Below are 22765 nucleotides of genomic sequence, written 5' to 3'. Positions count from 1 at the left end.
CGATGTGCAAGAGTGGGACCGGGGCTTCAGATAGCTGTGAAGGCCAGTTTTCGCTGTGATCCCAACGCTATGGGTGTGAACTGGATGCTCAAGAAAGAGGAGGCCAGAGTCTCATTCTTTTCTGGGGCCAAGGTCAAGGACCCTCTCCTGGCTTCTCTCAGTGTTCCTTTTCAAGTGATAGCAGGGCGCCACGTGGGCGCAGTATCAGAGGCCACGGTTGTGTGTTTGCAGTCAGTTCATTGGGCATGCTCGAGCCCCGTGGAATGGTTGGGCTTTGTTTGTAGGTCTATTATTGTTATCAAGTGCTTTTTAACTGCAGAGGTGGTCTTTCTCTTTCCTCGTCTCTCTCTCTCTCTCTCTCTCTCTCACTCTAATTCAAGGTCCATACTTTCTATAATCTGTTGAAGTACCTTTTCAAAGAGGCCTTTCTGACCACCTTTAAAATACCACCTTCTCCCGATGCCACCCTCATCCCCCACTACGCCTGTACCTTGCTCTATTAGGGTTTCCATAACACTTCTCTCCCCTGACATACTTCTTTTCATTTTTTCTTCTCCTCCCCTAGCAGAGGATCAAGTGCTCTATCTTCTTTGTTTGCTGCTGTAGTCCCGCTGCCTGGACAAGTGTCTTGCCCATAGTAGAGCTCAAGAAATATTTGTTGAATGAATTACTGTATTCTTTACATCTCTGCCCATGTTGGGTACAATCTCCGTCCTGCCTTTATAAGACCCAGTGAAATAAAAAGCAAGAAGCCATAGCAAAGGGAGAAAGAAAACCTTAACTTACTCATTTTGTAAAGTATCCAGTTCCTGCTCGCTGGGTGATTGGGGCAGGGAAGGGTGTAGAGGGGGGATGGTCAGAAACATGGTGTCAGGTGGGCTCTCAGCTTCAATGTGCCATGCCCAAGGCCCCAAAGACTGGCCCCTTTTGGAGCCCTTGTGCTGCCCAATCCCCTCCTCCAGATGGAAGTGAAGGCAATCACACATAAGCCAGTTCAGGTCATGTTCACTGGAGGAAAGCGAAAGCTTCACGTAGTTTATTTTGTTAATTGGGTGTCAGGAGACAGTAGGGAAAATGCAACGAGTCCAGTTTTTTGAGATCCACTGATTTGTTAGAAGGCTTGTTCTGAAACGAGTGAGAAATAAGATCTATGGACTGAATCCTCCCATGCCTCCGTGCGTTTGTTGGGTTTTGCTCTCATGGTTTTTATAAAGCCTACCTGGAAAACTTCCAGTTGTAGCTTCAGGTCTGGATCCATGTTGTCTCCTCTACGAAATCTTTTCCAATGTGTTCTAAAGGAGGGGTCTTCGGGGGCCCCGGGCACCACCGGTATGCTTTGCCCACATCTCTGACGCTGGCCTCGTCACCCTGTTCATGCACATGACTACCCGTGAAGTGACATCCCGTGCTAGTTCTGTCTGAGCACTACGAGGACAGAAACCATCGCATCATGCTTTATATCTTCAGCGTCCAGCTTAAGTGCCTGGCATATAGTTGGTACTTGATAAACGTCGAGAAACGAATGAGTGAATAGGTGAAAAACAAGAGACTGAAATCTAGACACGTTATCTGGTCATTTAGCATTTGGACCTTCTTTCTGGGGCTCCTCTTTGATGAGGTTCTTTTATCTTCATCCAGGCACTCTGATTGTTCTGAAACATCCCTATCCAAGGAAAGTGGAGGAACCATCCATTTATGAATCTGTCCGGGTTCACACAGCAATGCAGACGGGAAGAACGGAAAGTGACCTCGTGCCCACTGCACCCTCTGTAAGTGGCCCTCCATCTGACCACAGCGTTTTCACTGTCTAAACGTGGTAATATGCAGTAAGAGTTCAAAGGTTTTCTATATTTTTTAAATGTTTATTTTTGCGAGAGAGAGAGTCTAAGCCAGGGAGGGGCAGAGAGAGAGGGAGAGAGAATCCCAAGTAGGCTCCACACTGTAAGCACAGAGCCCGATGTGGGGCTCAAACTCACGTACGGTGAGATCATGACCTGAGCCTAAGTCGACTGAGCCACCCAGGTGCACTGACTGAGCCACCCAGGTGCACTGAGTTAGATAGTTTTAAAAGGATGTTTGTCCACATAAAAATTCTAACTTGTGATATAAAACCTGGAAAGAAACATAAGGTTTGAAGCCCGTGACTCAGTTCACCTGGTCCATCTGGCAAATCATCAAAAAATACATTGCCATAGTGAGGATTCTAAGTACCTTGAAAATGGCACTTAGGGGTGCCTGGGTGGCTCAGTCAGTTAAGTGTCCAACTTCAGCTCAACTCATGATCTTACAGTTTGTGGGTTTGGGTCCCCTATTGGGCTCAGTGCTGACAGCTCAGAGCCTAGAGCCTGCTTTAGATTCTGTGTCTCGCTCTCTCTCTGCCCCTCTCCCCTTGTTGTCTCTCTCCTTCTCTCTCTCAAAAATAAATAAATAAACACTAAAAATAAAAAAAGAAGAAAATGGCACTTAAATTCTTCCCTTTACTTAGCTAAACAAGTTCTTGGTAGAATGGGTGAGAGATGTAGATGTTCACATAGTTGGCTAAACTGTTATTCTGCCACAAGTTTCTTATATTAAGAAAATTTGTGGGGCGGGGGCACCTGGGTGTCTTAGTCAGTTAAGTGTCAGACTTCAGCTCAGGTCATGATCTGTGGTGCATGAGTTCAAGCCTCGCACTCGGCTGTCTGCAGTCAGCACAGAGCCTGCTTCAGATCCTCTGTCCCCCTCTGTCTCTGCACCTCCTCTCTCTCTCTCTCTCAGAAAACAAACAAATAAATAAATAAAAACATTTAAAAAAAAGGAAGAAAAAATTTTTTTACATCTCAATGGTCTGCAGAGGAACAGTATTCCCCACTTTGACTATAAAACATCAGGATGTTATTTTTTTCCTATTCTTTTTTCCCCCTCCTGAATGAAGGGTATGGACGGACGGACAGACAGAAAATATTTGCACTTCTTTTTTTAATTTCTTTTATTGTTTATTTATTTTTGAGGGAGAGACAGAATGTGAGTGGGGGAGGGGCAGAGAGCGAGAGGGAGACACAGAATCAGAAACAGGCTCCAGGCTCTGAGCTGTCAGCACAGAGCCTGACGCGACGTGGGGCTCGAACTCACAAACTGTGAGATCATGACCTGAGCCAAAATCGGGCGCTTAACCAACTGAGCCACCAGGCGCCCCGACATTCGCGCTCCTTTGCAATGTGGGCCTTTGTTCAATTTCAGTGCAACAGCAGCACTCACTGTTCCTCAAGTCCATTTCTGTTTGCTCTATGAGCTGTGAGCCTGCAAGGAATCCTCCCAGAACTGCTTCCCTGCCCTGTGCTCAGAGCTCTCACACTCTCCCTCTCTGCCTTGCTTGCCAAATACTCCCGGTATAAGACATCAGGATTTGTGTGGATGATAAAGAAGACAAAAAATGAAATACGGAGAACCAACTCTAGACGGCAACTATGACACTTGAAAAAAATCATCCCTTGAAGGTATTAGGCTACAAATGACAAACGTGTGGCCTCTTTGTCTCTGCAGAACTTTTCCTACCCTGCCACCAAAGAGATCTTTCTTAAAAAGCAGATCGGTCACTTGACCTCCCTGCTTAACCTTGGGTGGTGGCCGCTGTCTTCCCCTCCCACCTGGCCCTGTTCATCCTTCTGGCCTCACCTCTGCTCCTCTCACACTCACAGTCATGTGCATCCCTCTGGCTCTGCTCCTTCTCCTCTCCCTGCCTCAGGTACACTGTGAACACCACTGCTGTGCCCTCACCCTTCAAGGCTCATCAGAGATTGGTGCCTCTCAGGAAACCTTCCTGGGCACCTCCTAGCTTTGGTGAAAATGCCCCCTTTTGTGCTCTGAGCACCCACTGTTCACTTTGATCCTGCCATCATCACGCTGGAGGCTAATAACCACTTGTGCATTTGTCTGCCGTCCCCGCGGTCTGACACTTCTCAGGACGAGAATCCGAGCTTGTCATTGGAGCTCTGTAGCCTAGCCTGGTTCCCAGGCGCACGTTACATTTTTTGCTACTCTGCTACGTCTCCTTGAAAGTAAGCATTGTGGGAATTGGGTGAAAGGGGTATTTTAGCTTTGTTAGAGTTGGAAGAGGAAGTATCAAACCTCAGAACCAGCAACATTTAGGAAAGCAAGACAATGAATAGTTCCAAGTCAGAACAGACCAAAGGCCAAGTGAAGACTCACTCTTGGGGTGCCTGGGTGGCTCAGCCGGTTGAGCATCTGACTTTGGCTCAGGTCATGATCTCACGGTTCGCGAGTTCAAGCCCTGCGTCGGGCTCTGGTGCTGACAGCTCAGAGCCTGGAGCCTGCTTCAGATTCTCTGTCCCCTTTTCTCTCCGCCCCTCCCCTGCTTGTGCTCTGTCTCTATCTTTCAAAAATGAATAAACATTAAAAAAACAGAAAAAGACTCAACTCCTAATCATTTTCCAGCCAACCCGCCCTCCCTGACTTCGTCTTTATGCATCCTTACCGCCTTACCAATCACCTCACATCTCTTTCATTTGTCCAGTCCATGTAACTTCACATTCTCCTCAGCTACACCCCCTCCCCCAACCGAGATCCCTGCTGCTACACCCGCCCTCCCCCCACCCCTCACCGAGATCCCTGCTCAGGGTCAGCTGCACCATACTCTACTACGTGTGTTCTTTATCAACAGTAAATTGCAGGACCTGATCTGTAGAGCTGGCGTGAACATGGGATGTAGCTCCCTTAGGTAGAAATAGACCTCTTTGAACCAAATTCTGAAAGCCTCATTGCTTACCTTCTTTGCTCACTCCGAGTGTGGGATGGATTCCCCTGCCCAAGCATCTCAGTATGACTATACACAGAACGTTCTGTACAATGGGGTTTTTAAAACAGTGGTGACTGATTGGTGGAGTGTGGCTGCACCCACACTGCGGAATGACAAATCCATGAAGCTTATTGTGCATCAATACAGGCAGAAAATTACCAATGTTTTCCGGTGTCGCAGGCAGAGAGAACAGTACAAAAGCCCTGAGGTGGGGACTAAACAGAGGTGCTTTGTAGACTGGCAAGATCAGAACGATTGGCATGAAGTGAGCGAGAGGGCAAGTGGTGGAAGATGAGATTATTGAGGGAAGGAGGGGTTGATCGCCTACAGCAGTGGGGTTCTTAAGGGGCCTGCTGCCCAGCTGAGTGTTGGGAAATTCGCGGTGCTTTGGGGCCCTCCTGGCATCAGTGGGTGTCAAGAACTGAGAAGAGCCTTAGACTTCACCCTGCTTGCAGACTAACAAAGCTCCACAGCCTCATGCCAGACTTCTGTGCATCTGCCTTTCCTCTGGAGGGAAACACTATTTCTATCTTCCAAAGTCATTTGATCGGGAGCGCCTGGGTGGCTCAGTCAGTTACGCGTCCGACTTCGGCTCAGGTCCTGATCTCGCGGTTGGTGAGTTCGAGCCTCATTGGGCTCTGGGCCGACACTGCAGAGCCTGCTTGGGGTTCTCTCCTTCCTCCTCCCTCCTCTCTCTGCCTCTCCCCCACTTGCACTAAGGTTGTTTGTTCTTAAAACAAGCATGCCTTAAAAATAGCTCTGGGACAAAGGGCTGGTGCCTTGCTCATAAGACATACAGAAACATGAGAACCCTGAAGACTTGTTTCCCAGCAAAGGCAGGGGCCATGGAGGCTAAATGTGCCACCACACATAGGGGAGAATTATCACGTCCAAAATGTCAGCTGTATTAACAATAGGAAAGGCCTTGTAGAGAAAATAAATACTTTATTTTTGTTCTAAGTGTCGAGGAGAAATGATACGGGTTTTGAGCAACGTAATTTAAGTTTTAAAATTTTAAGACGCTCATTCTCACCACTAAGTGCAAAGTGGAATGTGTTGCAAAGTTGGGGCGAGGTGCCCAGTTAGGGGGGCTGTTGGCGCAGTCCAGGGAGAGACGGTGGCAGTGGAAACTGAGAGCGGGGATAAGAACTGGTGAACTTCAGGGTGTGTTTTGAAGGTAGAAGAGATGAGACTTGCAACAGGTTGAATGTGGTATGTAAAGGAGTCACAGAGTAGGCCTCCTGCACTTTACTCATATGGCCAAGTTGGCAGGAGGGGCGGGTTTGGCAGATGGGAAGAAGCAGTTCTGTTTTGGCTCTGGGAAATGTGAAATACCAATTGCTTCTGCTGATGGAGATTAAGTGAGATAATATAGTTCAAGAGCCTGACATAGAATAGGTCCTATCTAAAATGTTAGCTCTCTGGGGCTCTTGGGTGGCACAGTTGGTTAAGCGTCCGACTTCAGCTCAGGTCATGATCTCATGGGTCGTGGGTTCAAGCCCCGCATCGGGCTCTGTGCTGACAGCTCAGAGCCTGGAGCCTGCTTCCGATTCTGTGTCTCCCTCGCTCTCTGCCCCTACCCCACTCACACTCTGTCTCTGTCTCTGTCTCTCTCTCAAAACTAAGGACACATTTAAAAAAATTTTAATACAATACACTATAATACAATAAAATGTTAGCTTCCTGGGGTGCCTGGGTGGCTCAGTCAGTTAAGCCAAGTCGGAATCTTGATTTCAGCTCAGGTCATGATCTCACAATTCATGGGTTCGAGCCCCACATCTGCCAGTGTGGAGCCTTCTTGGGATTCTCTCTTTCACTCTCTCTCTGCCCCTCCCTTGCTCGCTCTCTCTCTCTCAAAATAAATAAATAAACTTAAAAAGTATGATAATAAAATGTCAGCTTCCTTAGCTTCCCTGTTATGGGATTCATCCTCTTTTTAATGACTCCTTCCTTCTAAAATTTCTGTTCCCTTTGCTTGTGCAACATTTTTCTCTCTTTATTCTGTTATCTTACTAATATAAGATACATTGTGACATCATAATAGAACAAAATACCCTATAAGGAATTTGGTTTCTTCATAAATTTATGAAGTTACAAAGTCTTCACCTTAGGGTCCTTGTTTTAGGCATATTTCTATTTGCACTGTTCCCCACCATTCCTTACATTTTATAGGTGCTAGTTATGTGTGTGATAGTTACCCTTGAATTAATGCTACATGAGTGAAGAAATGACTCATTGTCACTTCATGTGTCAATAAGTCTGCATTCCTGAAATTTCTTTCCACTGAACGGAGGCCTCGAGAGATGGTCTGTGAAAAAGGGATGCTAGGATAGCAGAGGATCACGTGATAAAATAAATATGGAAATGCTACCTCTACTGTTCCTTCTTAAAATTCACAAGGCATATTAGCATCATACAGACTCGGGGAAGTAAAGAAATGTCTCTACTTAGTCCAGCGTTTCCCAAATGTATTGACCCAATGTCAGTCCACGGGTGTGTGCCTGGGTGCGTAATACCCGTGCAACAATCAAAGCAATGGGTTTCACGTGACACACTTTACCAACCCCGACTTTTACAAGTGATGTGATGTGGCTTATTATTTGCAAATTGCTAACTCAAGTTAGAAGAGAGTCTCTCACTTGTTGTCTGTTGCTATAGGATTCCCCCAGAAGATCCAGTCTGCAAACAGTTTCTCCCCACACAGGGAGGATGTTCAAGAAGGCAATTACTCAAAGATCAATGGCAAGCTTGTGTTCCTTTTTAAAATAGGGCAGAAATAGACAAAAATCACGTTGTGATAGATCTGAGCTTTACTTGGTGCTTCTCTCTTTTTCAGCTGGGCACCAAAGAGGGTTACCTCACCAAACAGGGGGGCCTGGTCAAGGTAAGGAAATGGGTTTCTGCCTGGAGCCAGCCACAGAGAAAGAGAGCATGTCAGTAGACTCAATTCCCACGTTGACATTCTTTTAAAACATGCTTGCCCACTCATTTTGACCCAGTTAAAATATTTCTCTGTTTCAAGAGTTGATCTTTATGACTAATATTGGTCAAAATTCTGGAAACTCACTTGACTGTCTTTGGCAAAGTCAAATGTGTAAGAGTAGGCCTACAGTTAATACTCCCCAAAACTTACAGTCCTTTTAATGGAACAATAGAGGATGAAGGATGAAAGTAGCAAGTTGACTCTAGAACATTCTTCTTTTTCATTTTTTTAACAGAGAAGTGAAAATTGTATAAAATGTTTACCCAAAAGTAGGCCAAAAATATCACTGGCATTAATGTAACTATGTTATAAAATCCTAAAGGAAACACAGTTTAGAACTTGACTAGTGTGGGGTATCCAACTGTCCCTCCATTTATGTCATTGTACCAAGATGGCCTTCATGGAATAGGTCTACTCTTCCCTATTTTAAGAGTCGGGGCACTTAACCTCTGTCATGGGTACTGGCCTGCTTGAGTTCAACCTAAATATTTGTTTATTTGTGTCCCTACTAGACTGGATGCTTTCTAAGGATAGGAAGTATTTATATTCACAGCATATCTGTTTTTAAGTTCTCTGTTACCTCTTTTAACTGGACACATTGCCACCCGAGATGAGGGTTCTGTCAGTACGTAAGAAGGAAGAGGTGGGAAACACCAGTTCCTGCCACCAATACCATGGAATTCTTAGGCAAGTCTTAGAAAATTATGTGGTTTGAGGTTCCTAAACTTCAATTTGTGTATTTGTTAAACAAGAATATCGGCATCATATAAGGATTGGCTATAATATATACGAACATCCAAGGATAGTATGTAACCCATAGTAGGTGCTCACAAAATGGTATATATTCTTATTATGGAGTTAATAAGACAGACATTTAGTAGTTTGTTATAAATAACCTTGGATATTTATGATAGACCATTTCTTCTTATTTGTTTAAGTATGTCAATATCTCTATCTTCATTATGAACTTAAAGCATGAAATCACTTTAGTTTTTGTAGATATTTTGAACATTTTCTTCAGAAATGACTTACCACAACAATATTTTATTGGATCTAATCTTCTAGATACTATTGAAATTAAAGGAAACGACCCAGTTCGAAGATTGCATTCCTATATTCAAAACCTGCATGTTTTAATTATTTTTTTTCTCAGACCTGGAAAACAAGATGGTTCACATTGCACAGGAATGAGCTGAAATACTTCAAAGACCAGATGGTGAGAAACATGATACATTTGCCCTTTACAAATCAGCTCTCTAGATGCAAAGAACATCTGCCTTTGAAATCCCTGAGATTTTCTTTATGAGTACCTGAAACGCCAATAAGTGATTGGAAATGTGTGTTCTTGATTCCTGATATGAGAGTTGTTTTCTTTTTAAGTAATCTTTACCCCCAACATGAACCCTCGGGGTTCAAACTCACAACCCCGAGATCAAGAGCTGCATGCTCCACGGACAGAGCCAGCCTTGTGCCTTAGGCAGAGTTCTTCCGCAAGGATGAGATGTGTGTCCCAGAAACGGATCTTTTGAACTGCTAAACCAACTTCCCAAGGCACATCATTCCCTTGTTTAGGGCAATGGGTTTGTTGTCTTGCTGGGGTGTATTAGCTTTGTCTGCAGCAGTTTCTCCCTTTAGTATAAAATATGTCCTTTCCCATGCCCATTTCATGAAGCCAGTTTGAAATTATTTTATTTCTTCTCACTTTCCCTACACCAAATTTCCGAGAAAGTAGAAGTTTAAAAACATGAAAGAAAAATATGACTCCCTTCTATGTGTAAAATCCATCTCCAATAAGACAAATATATGGCTTCACTCATATGAGGACTTTAAGAGACAAAACAGATGAACACAAGGGAAGGAAAGCAAAAATAATATAAAAACAGGGAGGGGGACAAAACATAAGAGACTCTTAAATATGGAGAACAGAGGGTTACTGGAGGGGTTGTGGGAGGGGGGATAGGCTAAATGGGTAAGGGACATTAAGGAATCTACTCCTGAAATCATTGTGGCACCATATGCTAAATTAAATTAAAAATAAATAAATTAAAATTTTTTGGATGTAAATTGTATGTAAATTAAATTATGTAAATGTAAATTAAAAATAAATAAATTATTAATAAAATAAAATAAATTTTAAAAATCCATCTCCACTAAATTTAAATTGATAAAGGAGCACCTGGGTGGCTCAGTGGGTTGAGCATCTGACTTCGGCTCAGGTCATGATCTCACGGTTGATGAGTTCGAGCCCCCCTTGGGGCTCTGTGCTGACAGCTCAGAGCCCTGGAGCCTGCTTTGGATTCTGTGTCTCCCTCTCTCTGCCCCTCCCCCACTCATTTTGTCTCAAAAATAAATAAACATTAAAAAAAATTTTAAATAAATAAATTAAATTGATAAAGACAATCTCTTCCTAACATCCAGTTTCATGAATAGCAAATCCCCAAACCAGGGGTTATGACTTCCCTTCAGGAAGGTTCTCTATGATCAGTCCCCTTAATGAAAGTAAAATCGACAAGGGCATATAATGGAAGATTTTTAGGGGGATAAATGATGGACAAATTTGTGTGTTTTATTGTGATGACATATAAGTTGCTTTTTTTTTTCTTTTTTTGAAGTCACCAGAACCAATTCGGATCCTAGACTTAACAGAATGTTCAGCTGTACAATTTGATTATTCACAGGAAAGAGTAAACTGTTTTTGGTAAGTTGTCTTGCAAGGAAATGATTTTAAACGTCTTCTTGGCAGACAATTACTTTAGCTGAGGAATAAAAAAAACCCTGTATGTACAAATGTCTTGATCTGAGGGGCACGGATGTAACTAACACACGGCGTATGTATGTTAGGAATGCTACAGCTGAGCGTGACATAATACCTCATTTAAAGTGACTTAAACCAATAGGCAGGTCCGGCAGCATAACTGTTTACGTTGTACACTGCATAAGTATATACGTAACAGAATGCCACCAACATCTCAGCTTTATTCCTTTGGAGTTTTTTACTCATTTTAAATTTTAACTTTGTTGACTGCAACAATGGGTGATTTGTATTATTATGACTATTTCTGGCAGATAACACAAAAGTGTTTCGTTCTAACCTAATCAGTGCATCATGACAATTCTCTGACTAGGAGACGTGTCTTGAAAAAGGAGTACTTTATTTTCCATCAACCTTAATGTTTTTCAAACATACCCACATACCTTTCAGTTAGGTGCATTATAAGTATTTTGCCATTACCTGCTATATCTCTATCCATTCACTTTTTTTCCTGAACAAATTGAAAGTAAGTTGGAGACATCATGGCACTTTATCTATATATACCTGGGCATGTACCCCCTAAGAATAACAATGTCACCATTACACATCCAAGAAAATTAACGTTAATTCTGTAACATCTACCAGTAATGGATATCTTTTAAAAATTCACTTAAAGGGGGGTGCCTGGGTGGCTCAGTCGGTTGAGCAACCGACTTCAGCTCAGGTCATGATCTCATGGTTGATGAGTTCGAGCCCCCCGTGGGGCTCTGTGCTGACAGCTCAGAGCCTGGAGCCTGTTTTGGATTCTGTGTCTCCCTCTCTCTCTGCCCCTCCCCGACTCATGCTCTGTGTCTTTCAAAAATAAATAAACATTAAAAAAAATGTTTTTAAAGAAAAAAAATAAAAATTCACTTAAAGGTACCATATGAGCCAGTGGTGGGGCGGGGGGGGGGGTGGTTATTGGTTATATAACAAAATATCAGGAGGCAGGCAGCTAACATGACAAGATGGGAACCAGTGTCTCTACATTACTCTTGACCTTGAGCAATTCATTTGCTACTTTAGTGTCCAAGACAACTACTCCAGCTTTAGGCCTCACATTTTCATGTCAGTCATGAAGAGGATGTAGGAATGGGATCACCCATACCTGTCCCTTTTTATCAGGAAAGCAGGCATTTTCTCGGAAATCTATCAGATTTCCCCTCCTATCTCATTGGCCAAGGCTGGGTCCCATGGCCATCAGCAGCAGCAGGGAAAGTGAGAAAACTAGTATGATCATAATTGGCTCCAACTAATTATAATTTATTGCCTGGGGTTCTGTTAGCAAGAAGAAAGGAAAAATTATCTGCATTAATAGGCAGTTAATAATGTCTCTCACAGGGAGTACCAAACAATGACAATTCCAGAAACCAGTTCTATATAGTACCACCACTATCCCCTCACCACCCAACTGGGCCTCACACCAAGGTTTACCTTCTATACACAGGGACTTACTTCTTGTCTATTCAACATTAATCACTGATACAAACAAGATATGCTGCTTTGGCTTTAGGATATAGAAACCGTTCTGACTTAGAGCGGAAGGCTTTTTAAAAATTTTTCTCACGAGTGAGGAAAAAAGGATTCTTAGTGTTTTGCATCTCAAGGATAAGGACGGGAAGTATGGGCAAGATGTAAGTTAGGGCTGATCTTTTTAGTCAAAAGATTTGACTAGATAGCCAAAGAGAGACAGTCAATGAAGAGCTACCATATTCCTAGAATAAGTTTGCATGCCAGTAGGAAAGTTTGTCTTCTTCTAAGCAGAGATGAACTCATGACACAGTGAGCAAAATGAATAGTTGAGATTTATTATCTTTTTTTTCCTGTCCTAATTAGTTAAAAGTACCTACATCCAACAAAGCAGCTTATTTCTCACTGAATCAGGCCAACACAAATGGGTTTCTTCAGCAAACTCTTACCCGTCTTGCTGATTCTTTGAATCATAGCACGCGTTCGGAGTCATTTAACACATCAGCTGAATAAACACACAAGTGCTGTATTCAGTCTAAGACATAAGCCTACAAAAGGATATGGGGGTGTCCTGGACATGTTTTTTTTTTTTCTGTTTTGACTTCTCATTAGAAAATATAAACTGACCAGTAATAATACTATGAATCCACAACTTCCTCCACATTTCTGCCCTTTGCTGGCAGGAATCACTCTGTATTTATCAGTTCTTCAAGTTGCTCTTTGTTGATTATTTTTTCCTGCTGAATATTCTAATTACTGTTCAACGAATACATTCAACCAACCACCTGGAGTATCTTATGTTTTTCTTTCATCTTCTCAGCTTAGTGTTTCCATTCAGGACATTTTATCTCTGTGCAAAGACAGGAGTAGAAGCCGACGAGTGGATCAAAATATTACGCTGGAAACTGGTGAGTTATACAAGTCCTCTTGATGTCTAGTACTCAGAAATAACATGTTGACAACTTCAAACATATTTCTATTGAAAGTGTCAGACTATCTCCAAGAACGAATGGGGTGTCCACTGGCAGACTTCTTGTGAGTCACTGAAGGCATGGAGATGGGGGTAAAAGAGAAAGGACGGGGCTACCCTGGGGTCTCAGCCCTGGAGCCTTAGCCTCTCGCCCTCAAGATTAGTCTTCCTTTGAGTGGGTGGCCTGGTCCAATTTTGCCTGGAGGACATGTGGGACTGGAAGGTCAGACAGAGGAAAGCTGCCATATTTCTATAGTAGAAATTCCTTTTAAATAGAGAAGGAAGATTGATTGCTAGAGGAACTTCCCTTAGCTTCCAGTCTTTGTGAAGATCAAGCATGAAATGTGGTTTATTTTATCTGCTTTCTTATAAGGTGCTTATAAAAATTCACCAGTCTCATACATTTTTTGTAGATGTGTTTGCAACTTAGTGAGTTGTTAGTCAAGAACGTGTCCTTACGGCTTTCTAAAATTTTCTATAAATACCATCTTGAAACCCTTGATGTTTTCAAACATCAACAACTTTTCTTAATTTTTTTTTTTTTTATGAAGAAACTTGTTGAATATTCTTTTGTAGATGCTAGGACTTTTGCTTTTGGTTGTATTTTCAGTTTGAAATCCAAATAAGTATACCACTCATTTTTATTTTTTATTATTTAAAAACATTTTTTAAATGTTCATTTATTTTGAGAGACAGAGAAATAGAGAACAAGCAGGGGAGGGACAGAGAGAAGGAGATAATCCCAAACAGGCTGAGTGCTGTCAGTACAGAGCCTGATGCAGGGTTCGAACACACAAACCGAGAAATCATGACCTGAGCCAAAATCAAGAGTCAGACACTTAACTGATTGAGTCACCCAGTCTCGCCCCCCAACCCCATTCATTTTTAGATAGTTCCAATGTATTTGACACTCAGTGGGGAACTACTTTGCCACATGAAACATTTGCTCAGATAATCAATTTTTCATTCTTTGTATTCTGTAATTATGCAAGTGACACATCATTATTATAGAAAAATTAAAGAAAAAGTATATCAAATTCACACACTTTCAGACTTCTCCCTGTGCAAATAAATATTTAAAAATCAAAATTTAATCACTCTTTACATACATACTCCACTGGCAATGTGTCATAAACATTTTTCCCTATTAATAAATTTATATCTAAGTATTCATTTTGATTCATTGAATAGTATTTCATTTTATGAATTACCGTAAGTATTAGGCCAGTTCCCAATTTGTACATGTTTTAGCAACTACTTTTCAATATTTATCCTGCAAAAAGTACGGAAAGCCATACTGAAATTCGGTGGGGGGTAGGGGTGTCACGTGTTCATTAACTTACAGATGCAATGTGTCCTTACTAACCAGCATGTCTTATTTAATATTTGCTAAGTTCGTTATCATAAAATTGCTCACCAGTAAATATGTATGTGTGTATGCTCTATTACAGTCTCAAATAAGAAAGCAGCTCGACCAAGGGGAAGGCACAATCCGATCTCGGTCGTTCATCTTTAAATAGGCCTTCCCTGCCCAAGCGCGCAGGACGGAATGGTCCCTGATGTTGTGATCCACAGCAGGCTTCAGACGAAAGCTGACTAAGGCTTTTTCTTTCAAAACAAACCAAAAGCACATGCAGATTTGGACCTTTCGGAACCCACCACATTTGCTGACTTGTGGGTAACTGCTTGCCCTTCAGGATGTTGTCACCTCCGTGAGAATACCAAAGCTGTCATCGTTCTGATGGAAGCTGATGAAACCACCAACCCAGGCGTGCTCACTTTTAGGAAATGTAGAAGACAAAGGGGTTTTGTGTTCTCTCATTGCGGTCCCCAAGCCGCATGGCATCCCATTCTGCATCACAGTCAGCTCCTCCGACATCCAGGTTGTGCTATCAACCAGGAAGGGAACAGCTATGTGCTTTGACTGCTTCTATAGAAAGTGTCTAGAAATAACAAACACCGAAGATTGAGGATGGGGGCAGCGCTGGTTCTGTTTTTTGTTTTTGTTCTTTCTTTATACAGAAAACCAAACAAAACCAAAATGGGAAATTTCTTTTCTCTTCGTAACAGGCTCAGGCATCTGGTGGGTCCTTCCTTCCCTTCTAATGATAAGCCCGTGAGAAGTACATGTCCTACCGGCTATTAAGTAGGCTGAGAAAGATAAAGGAAGGTAATCATTTTGGGGAAAATGTTTTAAAGAGTAGGAAAGCCTAACTTGAGGAAAGGTCATAAAAGAGCCGGTTACTTGTAGCTTAATAACAATCCGTGTTATTAGTATTATAACTAGAACAATAATAGAGTATTTGTAAGCGCTGGGTTCTCTTCATGCAACATCTCTGCGAACAGACTGAGAGACTTGTGAAGCGGAGTGTGTTGGGACAGTCCCTTCCCCAGGGCGAGCTGCCGGTGTCGGCCTGGGGCAAGTCAGAATTCCCTTGCACTGAGATAGCTGAGCACTCTTGCCTTATTCAAGAGCAACTTCTGTGGCCACATGAAGGAGCAACACTAAGTCCACATGAAACGAACAATGATGTGTTACACCGCATTTTCGAACTACAAAAAGAGGATTGAAATAGGGTAACGAGATACTGGCATCCAGAGCTCAAACAGATTCTAACCCCTTCTCTTATCTTTATGAATACTGCTTTTTTTTTTTTTTTTTTTTTTAGATAGAAGTTTAAAGGGACAGAAAAGTGGAGGGAGACCCCAAATACAAGAGATTATGGTATATGGTGCGAAGCGATGTCGTAACACTGCTTTTGCAGTTCCAAATGCGTACCTTGACGAAAAAGTTGCTTCTGTTACTCAAAACATCTAGGACTCAGAGATTACATTACATTTTTGTGTATTTCAACAAGGTTTTTCATGTATTTTGTTATGTTTGTATCATATGAGATAAAGCAAATGGCAACTTAAAAATGTATTATGTCAAGTTCACAAAGTAAGCAGTTGCAAATGAATCTTCACTGAGATGTGCGGTTCATGTTTTATTTTCTCAGAACCAAGTTTTTCTTTGTGTAGGTAATATTGTTCCTACTTTTTGTAAAATATGTCCTGTTTATTTATATTCTTTGGTTAAGTTTATTAAAAAGAGCATTTTGCTGTGCCTGTAATATTTTGCTATTAAGATATATTTTATCTGTAATTTAAAAGGAAATACAACTGATTAATGTCATAAATGGCAATGAAGAATCCACTTCTGTTAGACTGTGTGCTATGAAGAATTTGGAGTTGAAGAAATACTCTCGGTCTTGAAGGAGTTCTTAGGTAATATGGGAAAGATAATAAATAAATACATACAGGGGCACCTGAGTGGCTCAGTTGGTTAAGCATCTGACTCTGGATTTCAGCTCAAGTCATGATCTCATAGTTCATGGGTTTGAGCCCTGCATCGGGCTCTGTGCTGACAGCTCAGAGCCTTGAGCCTGCTACAGATTCTGTGTCTCCCTCTCTCTCTGCCCCTCCCCTGCTCGTGCTCTCTCTCTGAAAATAAATAAAATTAAAAAAAAAAGGGGGGGACGCCTGGGTGGCTCAGTCGGTTGGGTGTCCGACTTCGGCTCAGGTCATGATCTCACAGTTTGTGGGTTCAAGCCCTCCGTCGGGCTCTGTGCTGATGGCTCAAAGTCTGGAGCCTGCTTCGGATTCTGTGTCTCCCTCTTTCTCTGCCCCTCCCTGACTCATGCTCTGTCTGTCTCTCTCTCTCTCTCTCTCAAAAATAAAAAGAAACATTTTTAAAAATTTTTAAAAATTAAAAAATAAAAATATGGGGCACTTGGGTGGCTCAGTTGGTTAAGTGTCTGACCGTTGGTTTTGGCTCAGGTCTTGATCTCACAGTTTGTGGATCCAAGCCCCACATCAGGCTCTGTGCTGACAGCTCCAAGCCTGCCTGGGATTGTCTCTCTCTCCCTTTCTGCTTCTCCCCTTCTCGTGCTCACCTACTTGCTCTCTCTCTCTCAAAATAAATTTAAAAACTTAAAAAGTATACACACACACACACACACACACATACATCCATGATCACATATAGAACTAAGTAATACAAATTCTGCACATGAGGCACACAAAGCTGCACGATGGAGAGTATACTTCAGCGGGGATACAGTCATTTTTTGGAGGGTTTGGACATGAAGAGGTCAAGCTCACCTATAACATAACATACTATGCAATTGTACTCCACTAGATGCTTTACCTGCTCTCAGCAGCCCTGAAAAGGGGTCACGATTTTGCCCCCTGCCAGGAGCCTGCTATCTCTCCAAATCCAAGATAAGGGAGGCTGGTTTATGCCAACAGCAGATGGGAGTGGGGCCGTCTGGGAGAACAGCCAGTGGGGTGTCTGCATCAGGTCCCTTCCACTACCAGGTATGTGTTTATCATAAAGGAGGTGCCACTTAAGACACAGCCAAAGTATTAGCAGGTATTCTCAGAACGCCGCCTAGGAAAATCTTGCCCCACAGCAACACTGTTCCCTCTGGACTAGCGGAGTCACCCCCAGGGCAGGGACGGCTATTTATGCCTCTGAGGGCAACCTGTCCGCTATGACAGAGCCACTAGGAATCAGAACACTCAGTGGGCCACAGCCCTTCTCTTCCCACCCGCATGATGTGGGTGCTTCCACATCATTTGCCCCTCCCATTCGCCACGCACAGGTCAGAGTCAGGCTGTGTCCCCATTTCAGGCAAAGAGCAAGAGAACAGTATGGCGTTAACATCGATCCTACTTCCCTTCCCCTCCACTACTTCAGGTCGGTTGCAACAAACCCGTATTTTTGCCAGACTCCTCCGAGCCAAGTATGCCTCATAGCAGATTCCAGGCTAGAGACTACACTCAATCACTTTGGACTCAGGCCGTCTGGGCATGATGCCCCGCAGTTTCCTCAGTCACGTGCTGTGGACCAGGCTTTCTTTTTCTTTTTTTAAATTTCTGATCTATCACCGACTGAGATTTTGTAAAATCCGATAAAAATAAGTCGTTAGAGACACGAACTCAAACTACAAATAGCACAACCTCAAGTTCTTATTATCAAAAACAACAGACATGAAGTTGGTTCCGCCTAATTGCTGTTGTTTAAACACTGACTCTCAACACTTACTCTCTTACTTTTGTACTTGTCACGTGCCACTCACAGGCGTTAACAGCCCAGTTTGTGGACCACATTTCTAGTCGCTCTGGTCTAGTGAACTGGCAGATAAAAGGAGCCAAGAGCCTTCTCGAGAAAGAATGCACCCGAGGGAAGAGAAGGTTGTGGTGCAAATGTCTCATTGATGGATTATGGACACTCGCCACAGGGGAGGGGTGATTCTGAGCACATTCTTGTCTGTTACACCCACAGCAAGCCACAAAGGAGCGTTCTCACTGGGGTCTTAAGGGGAAGACATTGGGATAGTGTGTTGTGTCACATTTATAGCTGTGAAGACCATGCCCTTAAGTCTTCCACAGTGTCTAGGCACTCAGCACAGCGGCAGGGGCCAGGGGTTGAGCTCATCCCAGAGAATGAAATTGGCAGATGCCTGCAAAAACTGGTTTCAGGAGCGTATGGAAAGTGCTCTATCGGGAATCCCAGAGACACTTGGAAGACATCTGAGAGGAACTGGATTTTCCACAGAAGCCACGAGGATGAAACCAGAGAAGCGTGGCCAGTGAGTTCCTGAGCCTGTGGTTATTTCTCCACTTCTAGAATGCTTAATTGGTGTAGACTTACTCAGTAACTGGCAAGATACACAGCCTGGTTTTCTGAGCTGCGTTGTGAGGGCTACTATAGTCGGAAAGGACAAATGTAAGTCACTGGAACCGTCTCTACTCTGGAAGATTGTAAACCAGAAGCAATATTTGGGGAGGGGTTTCAGAGATTAGTGCCACCATCACGGACTTGAAGGATGCAGGGGTGGTGATTTCCACCACATCCCCATGCAGCCCACCCGGGGGACCCGTGCAGAAAATAGATGGATCCTAGAGAATGACAGTGGCTTATCACGAAATTAATCAGGTGGTGACTACGATCACAGCTACTGTTCCAGATGGGATTCCATTTCTTGAGGAAATTAACAAATCCCCTGGCCCCTGATGCGCGGCTATTGATCTGGCAAATGTATTTTCCTTGATAGCTATTAGTAAAGACTGCCAGAAGCAGCCTGCTGTATCCGGCACGGCCACCAATACACCTTTCACTACCCTACCTCAGAGGTTTACCAGTTCAGCCCCATGTCATAATTTAGTCCACACCAACCCTGATCACACTGCTCCTAAGACGTCACATGGGTCCACTGCGCTGATGACATTAGGCTGATTGGACCTAAGGAGCAAGAAGTAGTAACGACTCTAGACTTTCTGGTAAGACATTTGTTTGAGGGTGGGAAATAAATTCAGGGGCTTTCCACATCACTGAAACTCTAGGGGTCCGGTGGTGTGGACAGGTCAGATATCTTTTCTTTTTAAAAAAAAAAAAAATTTTTTTTTTGGATGTTTATTTATTTTTGAGGCAGAGACAGAATGTGAGTGGGTTGGGGCAGAGAGAGAGGGAGGCACAGAATCTGAAGCAGGCTGCAGGCTCCGAGCTGTCAGTAGAGCCTGACACGACGCTCGAACTCACAAGTTGTGAGATCATGACCTGAGCCAAAGTCGGATGCTCAATCGAGTGAGCCACCCCGGCCCCCTCAAATATCTTTCCCAAGGTAAAGGATACCTTGTTGCATCTGGCCCCTTTCGCAGCCAACCAAAGGCACAATACCTAATGGGCCTCTTTGGATTCCGGAGGCAATATACCGCTCATCTTGCTGATGGAACTTGTTGCCTTTACCATGTTCCCCATCATCCTAAAGTCGCAGGCCTGACAGAGTGGCAGAATGGCCTTTGAAGACTCGGTTACAGCCCAGCTGGGGCAACGTCCCCATGTTCTTGCGCTGTGCTAGTTTAGAGGCATTTGTTCCAAAGGAAGGAATGCTTCCACCGGGCGACACAATGATTCCAACATGCTGGACATTAAGACTGCTACCAGCTACTTTGGGCTCCTATCTCTGATTCTACAGATGAAGGGAATTACCGTACTGGCTGGGATGACGGATCCTGATTCCCTGGGGGAAATGGGGCTGCTACTGCACAATGGAGGTAATAGTATGTTCCAAATACAGGGGATCCTCTAAGGGATCTCAGTACCACCAAGTCCTGTGACTATAGTCAATGGAAAACTACAATTCAATTCAGGGAGGACAGTCAATGGCCTGGACTCTTCAGGAATAAATGTTTGGGCCACCCCACCAGGCACAGCCACGACCAGCTTGCTGAGGGAGAGGGAGTATGGAATGGGTAATAAAAAGCAGTTCTAAATACCAGCTACAACTACATACCCAGTGGGAAAAACAAGGACTCTGATTACCTTTCTTCCTTGTTTTGTGTGTACATAAACAAATATGTACGTATTATAAATACACACATAGTAAGCACATCTTTTTTCTTCCCTCTGGTATCCTCTCATTACCTACCATAAGATATATTAAAAATGGTTAACCTTACATCACAGCATTTAAGCTATAGTATATGAAGGCGAGAAGTGAGCATGACCCAAGAACATCGCATCCTCTTCTGGGGAGAGTTAACACGTTTTCTGTATGTGGGTTAGTTGTTTGATGTTAGAAGTACTTTATGTGGAGATTAAGGATGCTTTAGGAAGATGTACACGATGCCAAGCTGACAAGGGTAGACTGTGAATGTTATTCTGTGTGTCAGCCTAGCGAGGCTGGAGGACCCAGTTACTCAATAGACCATGAACCGACATGTTATGTATTGTGTAGCTGTGCTTCACACCCATCTATAATCCACTGAATTTAAATAAGAGTTATCCTCGATAATACGAGGGGACTTCATCAATCAAAGGTTAGCCTTGGGGTTCCTGGGTGGCTCAGTTACTTAAGCGTCCAACTTCGGCTCCGGTCATGATCTCACGGTTCGTGGCTTCGAGCCCTGCACCCGGCTGTGTGCTGACAGCTCAGAGCCTGGAGCCTGCTTCCGATTCTGTCTCCCTCTCTATCTGTCCCTCCCCCACTCATTCTCTCTCTCTCAAAAATAAACATTAAAAAAAAAAAAAAAAAAGAAGCCTTAAGAGCAAAACTGAGGTTTCCAAGAGGAAATTCTGCCTTAAGACTGCAGCTTCAGATGTGAGGGTGATCTGGCTGCGACACCTATCACCCCACTGATTGCCAGGGTTGATTCGGCTGATCTGGCTGGCGAGGCGGGTGACTCCACGTGCGTCCCTCCCAAAGCTGAGTGCTCCATCGAGGCAGACGACCTTCCCCGATAGAGGAGGACCGTTCTTTGGTCAAGGGTATACGAGTAGCTGCACTCCCCTGCTAGAACCTCCAAACAAGCTCTCAAGGTTCACCTGGAGGAGAACGTAGGGCAGCCAAGCTTCCAAGACTCCACACACATCCAAATGAGGCGTTGCATGTGGCAATTTGCCTTTGTTTAAAAAAAAAAAGAAAAAAGACTGCAGGCTCAGCTCCTGCCACAGCTTTCCCAGCCTTCTGACCTGCCCTACAGATTCTGGACCAGCCAGTTCCCACAATCACATAAACCCACTCCTTGAAATCAATTTAATACATATATAGCTTACTGCTTCTGTTTCTCTGGCAATCCCTGATTGACACAATTTTCTTCCCCAAATACCCTATCACCGTATTATTATAAATTGTGTTTGCTTGAATACTTAAATTTTATTGTGTTTGAATTTAAAAATTCAGAAACCACCAATGAAGTTTACAGTAAACAGGCTCAGTCGTGGGCTCCCTGTCCCCCAGGTGCCTAGTCCACTAGTGCCACCAGGTTCTTCTGTGTATCTTCAGAGACAAGTCTACCATATGCAATCAAACATGAACACACGCGTGTATTTTTCTTCTTATATATAAACTGCAGCATACCATGCAATCTCACACCATGCTTTTGTCACTGAACGTCATGTCGTGGATTTCTCAGTAACTAAAGAACTGCTCCATTCTTTTTTCCATTGGGCAAATGTAGTCATTAATGTAACCAATCCTCTACAATTAGGGTGACCAAATAATTTCTTACCTAAAGTGGGACACTGGACAGATGAAAGGAGCGTTAATAATTACACCAAAACCAGCAGGTATAACTGGTATGTTAAGCCCAGAACATAGGATCACCCTGTCTATGAGGAGTCATTCAGGTTGTTTCCAATCCTTTGTCATTACCAAGGTGCAATGAATACACTTATAAATATATAATCTTGCACATGCCCCTTTTGTATCAGTAGAAATTTCTAGAAATGGAATTGCTGGGTGGGAGGACAATTTCTTCTAATCAACTGGACTGGTCACAGGGTGCTCAAATTAAACATTTCGTGTCTTTGAGGATGTTTCCATACCACTCCATCTGTGGACTAAGTGGATTGCCCTCTGCAGTGAGGGTGGGGTTCAACCAACTCATGGAGAGTCTGAATAAAACAAAAGCTGGAGAAAGGAGGAATTTGCCCCTTTGTTTGCCTCACCCATGAGTTGGGACATCTTATCTTCTGCCCTCAGTGGATTTATACCAGTGGCTCCCCCTGGTTCTCTAGCTTGCAGATCATGGTACTTCTCGGCTTCTAGAATTATGAAAGGCAATGCCTCATAATAAGTCTTTTATATTTGTTTAAAAGTCATAATACATACTTATAATAAAAGGTATATATCCTACTGGTTCTGTTTCTCTGGAGAATCCTAATAAACTAGGCCAAAGGTTATGTGCATTTGGAAGTTTGACAGATTA

At 43.3% G+C, this 22765-nt stretch overlaps 1 protein-coding gene across 1 annotated transcript in view; it reads left to right on the top strand.

Annotated features, from left to right (window-relative positions):
* Positions 1-16321, top strand: part of DAPP1 (dual adaptor of phosphotyrosine and 3-phosphoinositides 1) — a 53517-nt gene extending 37196 nt beyond the window's left edge. Inside the window, exons 4-9 of the mRNA XM_040477618.1 lie at positions 1639-1769; positions 7632-7679; positions 8932-8994; positions 10391-10476; positions 12860-12947; positions 14461-16321. Coding sequence (XP_040333552.1) covers positions 1639-1769; positions 7632-7679; positions 8932-8994; positions 10391-10476; positions 12860-12947; positions 14461-14529 — 485 coding nt within the window. The 3' untranslated portion in view covers positions 14530-16321. The remainder of the gene's footprint in view (positions 1-1638; positions 1770-7631; positions 7680-8931; positions 8995-10390; positions 10477-12859; positions 12948-14460) is intronic.
* The last annotated feature ends 6444 nt before the right edge of the window (positions 16322-22765 follow it).

Source organism: Herpailurus yagouaroundi, unplaced genomic scaffold (assembly GCF_014898765.1).
Source record: "Herpailurus yagouaroundi ecotype Mexico unplaced genomic scaffold, PumYag 28, whole genome shotgun sequence".
NCBI lineage: Eukaryota > Metazoa > Chordata > Mammalia > Carnivora > Felidae > Herpailurus > Herpailurus yagouaroundi.
The sequence above is the reverse complement of the archived record's forward strand: the minus strand, read 5'-3'. Positions and strand labels throughout refer to the sequence as shown.